The sequence below is a fragment of the Lytechinus pictus genome, chromosome 8 (genome assembly GCF_037042905.1).
Source record: "Lytechinus pictus isolate F3 Inbred chromosome 8, Lp3.0, whole genome shotgun sequence".
Taxonomy (NCBI): Eukaryota; Metazoa; Echinodermata; class Echinoidea; order Temnopleuroida; family Toxopneustidae; genus Lytechinus; species Lytechinus pictus.
The window spans coordinates 31,495,820-31,506,993 of NC_087252.1; the positions used below are offsets into that span (position 1 = coordinate 31,495,820).

General features: G+C 35.9%; 1 protein-coding gene across 1 annotated transcript in view; it reads right to left on the reverse strand.

The window, feature by feature from the left end:
• Positions 1–205: 205 nt before the first annotated feature.
• Positions 206–11,174, reverse strand: part of LOC129266535 (phospholipid transfer protein C2CD2L-like) — a 45,616-nt gene continuing 34,647 nt past the window's right edge. Inside the window, exons 13-15 of the mRNA XM_064104209.1 lie at positions 10,507–10,728; positions 6,371–6,553; positions 206–3,207 (exon numbers count right to left, since the gene is read on the reverse strand). Of these exons, the coding sequence (XP_063960279.1) occupies positions 3,140–3,207; positions 6,371–6,553; positions 10,507–10,728 (473 nt within the window). The 3' untranslated portion in view covers positions 206–3,139. The remainder of the gene's footprint in view (positions 3,208–6,370; positions 6,554–10,506; positions 10,729–11,174) is intronic.

Consider the following 11,174-nt stretch of genomic DNA (forward strand, 5'->3'; position numbering starts at 1 on the left):
TATTCAGAGGCTCTTTCTTTAACACAAACTGAGGTACGGTATTCATCCATAATTAATTTTTATGATTGATTGCAAATAAGAATGATCGTTGTTATCCTATGTTAAAAATGAGCCCCACCCCACAATCAGGTGCTATTTTAGCAGGTGTACGGGGCTCTATTATATAAGTCCCATGGATTTCTTTTTTAAACAGGTTTTTTGTTTTGGGGGTAACGTTTTGACAGTAGTTACCAGCGATAGTAGAGTTATCATACATAATAGGTTTCATGAAAACAGGGCATTAATAAATAGTGTGGGCTGGGCATACATAACATTGCGTGAAAGACAATTCCGAAAGATCCAGCATTAGAATAGAAAATAAACCAACCTTTGGTACACCTAATGAAATTAGATAAATTTAATAAAATCAAGGCTTTAAATTTCATTAACATTCATAAAAGTACATTTTATACTGTATAGTGAAATTGATTAACTAGTTCTGTGTGCATTTCCAAATATAATAATTGCTACAATGCTACTTCTTATCACGGTGCTAAATAGAATATAGGATAATTTCTTATTTCAAACAGGTGTTAAAATGACACCAAATGTTGAGATTGACTTCACAAACAGAATGACACTAAAGGGTGTAGAAATTGACACCTTGGTGCCGTCCTCACCATATACAACACTAATTTAGTGTAGATTTAAGTTAACACCACTGTTTTCAGCAGTGTACACGTTTTCTTGCAAAGTCAAGAATCTACGATGCAAATTACTTTTGAGTATGATATTATAGCAAACAACGACCCCCGCCCCCCAAAAAAAAAATGTGAACAAAGAAAAAATATATGCAAATTATATTGAGACCAGCTCATTTAACTTGCGCACACGAAATGCAATAAATATGGGCGTTCTCTCAGAACATTTACAAAATAAAGGCTTTTAAAAATGTACCTACATCTATAAAATGGCAAACGATATGAAGCAAATGTAGCTTTTTTCTGGGATTTATGTAACAAAGCCATGAAATTCTTGAATGCTTTTCAAAACAGGGAAAGTTTAGTCACCTTATCAATCATAGAATCAGATAATTCACCCTAATTTAGAAGTGTGAAAACCAAAACAAACTGCATTGATTTGAATCTTCTTTGAACTGAAATCAGTAAATCGGTAAAATGACTACCAGTAATATAAATCAGATAAATTTCACTAAAAACATTTATACCATGTATTTTAAAATCAAAGCACATGTTTGAACCTGATCTAATATTACCATTTTTGGAAATCTCTCATTTTGTAATTTTAGTACCACTATAAATTCATAATTTTGCAAAGCAAAGAACGTTGCTTTGTATTGAATTTTATCACTCATTAAATAATTACTAATTATTCATTTCAGTTAGCATGATTATCATTTTAAGTGCATATCATTTCCAAGAAACATTCCTCATTTTGCAACCCAAACTGATGACTAATTTATTTGCCAAATGATCATTTTCAGCAAATAAATTCATTTCTAAGAAATTTACTGATAAATTCCATTAAATTCATTTAATGACAATTCTTCATTTCACACAACAAACTAAGAGACTTCAAATATGATTTTTTTCAAACTTCTGTAATGAATTACATTCAGTACAATCTAAATTATTTCCAATCTTCTATTCAAATTCCATACACACTCTAAATTCTAAAATTAAGAATAAATCTAGATCAAATGTGAATAGTTAGCCTGCAGACACAGACCCTTGATTCTAACAATTTGCATAGTGTAAAATGCAGAGTCTGAATGAGTGAGACTAGATTCACTATGTTCTGTGGCTGGCTCTTATTTGACACAGACATCTAGTCTTCACTCTAGACCTGTTATTGGTTAAAGTGTCAAAATTGAATCTGTGCTTACAGGCTAGTGAACAGTGTAGAATTAAACTTTGTGGATTTGAATATAAATCTAAAATGATTTAATTTCAATCTCTTGAGATTGAATTGTTTAACTTTTGGTTTAAAAATATATCTAATATTCGGCTCGTCACAATTAACAGCCAATCTAGATTTGTTTGCAAGTCCATGAAATTTAAAGTGTACATCTCCTGTAGTATTAAGCATATACATGAATACATATCTGTAAATTTCTACAACAAATGAAATAACTCTGTAAAATATCTCTAGTCCTTTACAAGGGCAAATAACTTTTTAGTACAGTATGACTGTCAAGGTCCAGGTTAGTGTCTATCAAAGAAAAAGGAAACTTGGTTTATATAATCCTTCCATGTTCTAACAATATTATGAGGATTTTAACTATAGCCTAAAGTAAACATTGTCCTGAAGGGATTACAGAAGGAAACAGGAGGCAAGAAAGGTGCCTCTTCCCCCAATTCACACGTTATTGCCAATTGAGATTATCATTATCAATCTCAATCCGTGAAAGTTGACACATCCAAAAACTCCATTATCTTGAGTGAAAATTAAATTGATCATTACTCATGATCAATCACCACTTGAGAACACATTTGTCCTATGGACAACAAGTCCCAAAAATCGCTACTCATCATCTGTGATTTTGACTGGAGAGAGCTTAGATCATTATCATCTCGTTTGTGAAACATAATTTTACGAAAGTAACGTGCATTACCATGACGCGTATCGCAAGTGGCGATAACTTCAGAAAGATATCTAACTGATCGCCAGCTGCAATCTATCACAAGTGGTAATAAGAACCACATGACATGTTACTGATCCTCTTTTGCAATCTATCACAAGTAGTGATTATGTGAATAACATATCAGTGATCATCTGCTGCAATCTCTTGCAAGTGGTAAGAACGTCTGAATAACATGATACTGAAAGCCTCTACCAATCTCTTGCATGTGGTGATAATATCTGAATGACATCGCCTATTGCAATATATCGTAAGTGACGATAAAGTCTGAATAACAAGTTCCTGATCGCCCATTGCCATCTATTGCGAGTGGCGATAGCTAGCATGTGTACGTAACGATTTACTGATCACCACTGGTGACTGAAAGCGCTATTGATCACAAGCGCTGATGTCTGAACACACGCCATGTCATGAGAGGTTTAACCGAAGTTTGAAGGTGATTTTCTTGTAAGGGGTGGACATCGGCAGAGGGAAGCGTTTCAGAGAGGGGTGGAGTAGTCACATGGATAATGGGCGTGGTCTGGTATCTCTGTTGTCATGGGAACGAAGGTGAACGTCTATATCCTCTTTAATATGGAATGCAGAATGTATGTAGTATTTCGTCCATTACAAAGATCCATTTTGGATGATTAAAATGAAAATGTATGATGTTGAAAAAGTTATTTATAAATGTTGATGGGTGAAAATTTGTGAGTATATACATGTAGGTGAAGGCATTGTGCATTTGTATTTTGTAAGCCACATAATGAATATGAAAAGACAGAATTCCCAATTTCATTACGAAATGGCAAAATCAAAGTATATTTTCACAGGCATGTAGGCATGATAAGATGGTGAGAGATGTAAGTCCAAAAGAGGAAGGATTATTGAAGATGTACAAGAATTGTTCATGCGGAATAACATATGAAGAAATATGTTCATTCATATTTGATATCGTTTTTATCAGTGCATGAAAATATATTAGTAGAAGGAAGGGATTTAGGTCAGGATATAGTGAAAATGTACAAAGTGTAGTAAAAGCAGGAAGAGTTATCATAATAATTATATCAGCATGCAGCATGAAACAATAACACATAAATGAACAGAAACATTATTAGTTGTAACGTTACCAAGTTAGGAGAGAAAAACATGACGATTAATAATATGGATTTCATATATGATTCATGATGGGTTTTAAAAAATGATTTTAAAACGATGAATGGTACATGAATGGTAAAACATGGGAAGATGACGGGTTCATGACGATAGGATGGAAAGATTGACGGGAAGAAGGAAAAAAGTAAGGGGAAGGCAAAGAAGAAAAGAGAAAGGGGAAAAAATCACAAAACATGTGAGAAAAAATGAGGGGTCAAATTAATGTCAAACATCAAGAGCATGCATACTGGTGCAAAATCACATGACCGATAGTAATTCTATCCCAAACAATTATATAAAACTTTATCTAGAATATATATGATAAATAAAAACATATCCATACAAGCAACTACATATATTGCGTGAGTCCATAATAATTTCATTAGGAAAGTTTCCATTTACTTCAAAGATAAGGTCCCAAAGCAAATTTATTTCAAAAGAGAGTATTTCATCCTAGTATGTTTAAACACTCCAATTAAAATTTGTAATTAAGACAAAATGCGTCTATATACAACCAACTACACTGCATTTCCATTCACAGTTATGCTATTCTTTTTAAGCATTTAGTGATTTTCAAATTATTGCTTTTTTTTTACTCACATGGTACAAAACAAAATGCTCTTCCTATCAAAAGATGTAATTCTAATCTCTCTAGCAAATGATAGACTAAAATAGGCTAAGATATTAAGGACTAACATTTTCTTATTATTTTCTGTGTCAGTTGGTATATCAGTACTGGGCAGGCAGATGTGATATAATTAAAGGGGAATCCAACCCAAACAAAAACTTGTTTATATAAGGAAAAGAAAAATCAGACAAGTTAATAGGTGAAAATTTGAACAATATTGGACAAACAACAAGAAAGTTGTGAATTTTTAAAAGTTGTAAATATTGGTAATCACTATACCCATGGAGACTTCAAATTGGCCGCATATGGGATGTCATAGTGATGTAAGGCAAGGACTACTCTTCCATGTACTCAAATACATATTATGACTAAAATGTCATTTTTCACAAAAGTTTTATTTCAAATTATATTTTTATTTCATAAGGACATAAAACAATATACTACCTGGATTATATTTAGATTACTGCCCCAGGGGAATGGGTACTTATAGGAGAAAACCACAAATCCCTGATAATAAAGTACATGGCCTATGGGAAAGTTGTCCTTGCCCCTTGTCATAATTTACTTACTCAGTTGCCAATTTGAAATCTACATAGTATTAGTGATTTCAATTTTTAAGCAGCTATAACTTTCTTATTGCTTGTCCGATTTCTTTCAAACTTTCACCATTCTCTTTAATTTATTTTTCTCCTTCCCAACACAACATTTTATGGCCAAGGCTGGATTCCCCTTTAAGTCCAGGAACCCGTCTTACAAAGAGTTACGATTGATCCGACTATCTTAAACTAGTAGGAAATCCAACAATGTCTTAACTTTTTTCTCCAGGAAATTTGCATGATCTCATTTGTAAACACAGAGAAGCACATTTTCAAGGAAACAATGAATGAATGATTATACACCACATCTAGAAAATATTTTGGACAAACATGCATTTCAGATGTTGGCGTTGCTGGCATTCCATAGTTGTGGTTGATTGGCTCAATCGTGACTCTTTGTGAGACAGGGCTCTGGGCCCTGTTGTACAAAGAGTTACGATTGATCCGATCAATTGTAACTCTATGGAAATCCATCAGTGTCAAAAAAAAATTTACAGGAAATTTGCAAAATGTCCTTTGTAATCAAAGGAGAACACTCCAAATTATCAAGAAATCAATGAATTTATGGATATGGATTCATATCTAGATTTTTTTTAAACAAACATGCATTTTATATGTTGACTTTGCTGGCTTTCCATAGTTGCGATTGATTGGCTCAATCGTAACTCTTTGTACAACGGGGCCCTGGTCTCAAATTTGAGAGATTCCTACAGGTGCTGACTACTGTTGTGACAACACTGATAACCATACAACAACATAGTCATGGGATCTTTAACTTGGGTGATTGGTCACTGCGACTTGAAGATGCAAACATGCAAAATGGCTATACTAACAAGGTAGGACACTTCGTTCAACTGGTATAAGAATCTCCTAGAGGAACCATCTTTCTGCCCCCCCCCCAAAAAAAAAAAAAAAAAAAAAAAATTGGGGGACAGATGATGAAGATTTAAAAATGATTGTTGTCCAGTCGTAGAGTTTAAGGGGATTGTTCATGCACACATCTTTAAAAGTTATGTTTTTTAATTATCCCTATAAAAAAGGTAAACCTACAACTGAATCGAACTGGTCATACCTATATACCCATATTCAAGCATAAAACTATAACCAAAGGCATCCAAAAGAGGGAACTGTTTAACAAACCTGCAGGGATGTAGTCGAGGCTGGCCTTGGTCTAGGCATTGGGCCAAATCTCTTGTACGAGTTTATGGGAGGTTTCATCCTGCAGCCTCATGACCCAGACGTACCGGCCGCGACTACAGTATATGCCTGCTAACCTGTCCAAGCTGACCTAACCAATCTCTTTTCTATCCATGTCAAACAAGCATGCATAAAAAACCTAAGTCACCCACAAGAGGGCGCTGTGTAACTAACCTGTACTAGCTGACCTAGGTTGTCCTGATGGTACTGTAAGATTCTGTCTAGGGACGACGGGTTGGGCTTTACCCTTGGCTGCTTTAGGTTGTAAGCTACCCTGTGAGCTGTACTGCCTCTCTTTACTCTTCTGGCGCTTCAAGAAACCAAACAGTTTCCTCTTACTTCTCCTTGGTGAGGATTCTGAATGAAAAATCAGTACCAAGAGAAGACGCTAGATACCCAAAATTCAAGATTCAATATTTACACAAGAGTTAATGGCTGAAAAAATATCTTAGGCAACTAAACTTTCGATAGAAACGATACTCATCTGAGGCTTCAAGAAACATATTTCCTCTTGCTTCTCCTTGGTGAGGATTCTGAATGAAAAATCAGTACCAAGAGACGGCGCGAGATATCAAACAATTCAAGATTCAATATTTACAGAAGGGTTTATGGCTGAAAAAAAATTATTCCAACTAGAGTTTTGAAAGTGAGGTTACTCTTCTGACGCTTAAAAGAAACCAAACAGTTTCCTCTTGCTTCACCTTGAAGAGGATTCTGCATGGAAAGACAGTACCAAGAGACGGCGCTAGATATAAAACAATTCAAGATTTACATTTTTACAGAAGAGTCACTGGCTGAAAAAAATCTTTGGCAACTGGACTTTTAGAAGTGAGGTTGCTCTTCTGGCGCTTCAAGAAACCAAACAGATTCCTCTTACTTCTTGGCGAGGATTCTGTATGAAAAATCAGTATCAAGAGACGACGCTAGATACCAAACAATTCAAGATTTAAATTTTCACAGAAGAGTCAATGGCTAAAAAAAAATCTCATTAGCAACTAGACTTTTAAAAGTGACAGTACTCATCTGACACTTCAAGAAACCAAACAGTTTCTTCTTGATTTTAATTGGTGAGGATTCTGTATGAAAAAATTAATACCAAGAGAGGGTTCTGGGTATTTAAAAAAAAAAAAAAAAATTGTCAGGTCTTTTTCAAAGTAATAACAATTCATGGACGATCCACATGTGCTTGTCTGTCTTAACGAACTTAATTTTCAGCTTGGATTTCTTTTTAAGAAATTAGTTTATGTGTGTCTACCAAATCTGAATCAACGATGATAGTGACAATTCACCTTGGTTTTAACCCTCAATCTCCCAGGGTATTTTGATTCTTGTCATTCCCGGGGGGGGGGGGCCATTATGGCCCCTCCCCTTAAGATCTCAGCCGTGGATTGCGCAATCACAACGAAAATTTGCATGATGGTAGAGAATGACGTAATCTACGCAGTCGCATTGGTAAATTTCACTGAATTCATATATTTTTATTTTATATGAATTAATTATGCTAATTTATTCATGAAATCATACTTTTTGCTCTGATTCACTAAATAAAGCTCCTAGAATGCTATTTTTTGGTGAAAATATTCTTTATGGCATTCCTAACAATTGTGAATGAAAAAAATTCTGGTACCAAGACCGATTTCTTATGTATTTTATTGTTTTTTAAATTTCTTATGTATTTCTCTGTTTTTTTACTTTTTGTTTTTTATTGTTTTTTCGATGGAAATCGTTCCAGACTTAATTCTGATCATAAACAAGTTTAATCATAAAAAGTAGAAATAATGATACATTTATGAATTTTGGCCAAATACACAATTTGCATTGGATTTGTACATGAAATCACGTTTATGAGCAATTTTGGGTCTGACATGCACTTACATAATGTTGCGTAATGTCGTGACCGCGTACCCGGGCGCAGGCGCGTAGCCAGGGGGGGGCGGTGGGGGCGGTCACCCCCCCCAAAAAAAAACGTCCCCAAAAAGAAAAAAAGAAGGGAAAAAAAGAGAGGAAAAAAGGAAAAGGGAAAGGAGGAAAGAAAAGAAAGGTAGCTCTGTCGGTTTTTTTTTTCTTTTTATTCTTTATTTTTTTCTCAAAAGAGAAACTCCTTCACTCTTGCTCTAAATTTATATATGAATTTTGCTTCCGCGCTGCGCGCGGTTAAATGACAATATTGAAGTTCTCCATTGATTCCCCCACTCTTTCTCTAACCCTGCTTTTTCACCTCAGCTATAGGCCTATGTGTTTCTTGCCAGTTAAAGTTCAAATGTATACATTAGGGCATGGAATTAGAGTAATGTGAGGCCGAAGTATATGAAGTTATCTTTTTTTTTTGATCGCGCAACTTCTGGTCGGGTCGGCTCCGGGCGGGTAAAATCTTTATATCAATTTCTGCCGTCACCTCCATAAAGTCAACTTCTCCCGCTTTTCAGCTCATTACTAAACAACCATAATTTGGGGCAAACAGGTTCCTAATTTAAAAAGAGGAATGTATAAAATTCGTGTCGTATTGAATAAAAAAGTACAATATTCTTTTTCAAATTCTATTAACCTTCATGTTATTTCCCTGCACATTCATTTTCTGTCCTGTTTTTCACCCTCAGTTTGAAATTTTGAATGACAATATGGTTTCTTTATAATTCAAAATGAAGCGCTTCAGGATAAGTCAAAGAAATAAGCCATCCTTTCTTATATAATTTCAATTAATCACTGAAGTTTCAACTTTTTGCGCACCATTTTCCTTGTAATGAAGTTCAATAATCTTAGGAAATCAATTGAATTAGAGCCGATGGGGTATTAGAGATATCTGCATTTGATGAAACTTCCGCCCTTTGAAATTTCAGAGTTTTATTGCTCTGCGAGGGGGGATGAATATCTTCCTCCCGGCATATACACTTCTTTTCCTCTTCTTTGCGAGTTAAAGATATGCACTGTCGCTAAATTGTTTGTAATCAAATCTGATCTTTCCAAGGGAAGTATTCAATATATCTTTGAGAATACCCTTTTCTCGGGACCCTTTTCATGGCAAAAAATTGATAAAACGCTTTAGCTTCCGCGCTTCGCGCGAGGTTATTATGATTTTAATTTCCTCCATTGTATTCCTTTTTGTGCGGTCACAATCACTTGAAAACAAGGTTCAAAATCACAATATAGTCAACTGAATTGGAGCTGATATAGGTACTAGAGACAAGAGAGACGGCTCCTTTTCATTTTAATTTATGAAACACCAAAAGCTTCGCGCGGGAGGGGGAAACTCCCTCTCCCTGCACCCACCCCCTAGGGAGCGTGCTTCGTGCGCTCTGTAAGTGTTGGCACGCTTCGCGTGCATTTACCGCCCCCTCCAAAATGAAATCCTGGCTACGCGGTTGCCCGGGCGTCACAAATTTGGTCTCAAAATTTGCGCGAGACTTGAAAGTAAAAAGTCAGTGAGCGGCGAGGTCAAAAAAATTTGCGCAGCAGATATATCGCGAAAATTGTCGAGGGGGGGGGCCATAATGGCCCCCCCCCCCCCCCGGGAGAATTAGGGTTAAAGGCTTTCTCATGAAATCTGTGTTTTCACATTGACTACATTAAAAACTGTTCTCATCTACTTTCTTAAACTGGTCTCCCTTAAACCAGTTTAGGAAACCAGTTTTAGAAGATCACTTTGCTAGCATCCTCATCACTATCTCCTGAACTGGTTTCCAGGGTCCCGTAACACAAAGGTTAGCGATTAATCGTACAATTGATTTTTCTGATTGATTGTCCATTTTAGTCTATGGAATCAATTGTAGAAAAAGGTTCTACGATCATTGCTAAGCTTTGTGTTATGGGCCCCAGAACAACTTCACGGAAAGTGGTCTTGTTGCTTGAGCTACAGCCAGGGTAATAATATCCGAGTCCTTGGGAAGCGCATAGAGACGTTATTCAGAGTGTGATATGTGCTATACAAGAACTGTCTATTATTATTATTATTGCGATTGGAATCGTAAAATTTAACATGGCAGTGTAGGCATTCTACAGCATGTACTGAGTAGCGTGCCCAACATGCACACATGCTCATACCTCTGTGCGAAGTTCGCTTCCTTAAAAAAGCTTGTGTCTTTACCTATGTTTAAAACCGGTTTAACAAGGCAATACGGTCTTGAAAACCACATCACGAGGTGGTTTTCCAAGTTGGTTTGGAAGACCACTTAAGATCGCTTCCAAGACCACTTCAAGCATTCCCATTACACGTTTAAACTGGTTCCCACTATAATACTACATGTATATTCAGAAAGTGCCATAGATGAAAACTGGGTTTAATCTATCTTTAAAGCGACCACGAAAGAACTTACCAGCACTAATAGGTTCATGTGTCTCTGGGCTAGGCACCTCCAATGTATTAGTTCTATGATCAGGTAACGGTAGGGTTGACGTTCCCTCTGAGCTTCGTATAGCCTGCTGACGGGCCCGGTCCAGATCCGATTCATCCAGGCTAACGCTTCTCATCGCTTTCTCCTTCTTGCTCCGCCGCCTGAAGAGCTTGAAGCCACGTTTGCTGCGGTTCGGTGATGCATCTATCATTGAAATATATAAAGATTTCATAACATAAGTGCTCTAATTTCATAAATAATGTACAATGAAGATTTGAAGACTCGAGGAGTTACTTGTATACAGAGGGTCCTGAAAAACACGTAACCGAGAATTATCAGTGATTTAACATAACTTAATCAAAGATACCATTGATGTATTACCTATCATTGTAAAGCTTAGAATCCCCTTTTTAACCTGGTACAAACCAAAAGACTCCTCATTCACGCATGCGTGTGTAAAATCAAATTGAAGAAAGGATGCCAAAAAGTCACTAGTCAGGGGGTAATCTGCATTTCAAAATGAAAATCATATTTCTAAAAAATTCGATTTCTGCCCACAAAAGATACATGGTGTACCGTGAAACCCACTATATTATCTTCGTTAATTCATCCCCCAATTAAAGAAAATGGTCAATAAATAACAGTTTTGT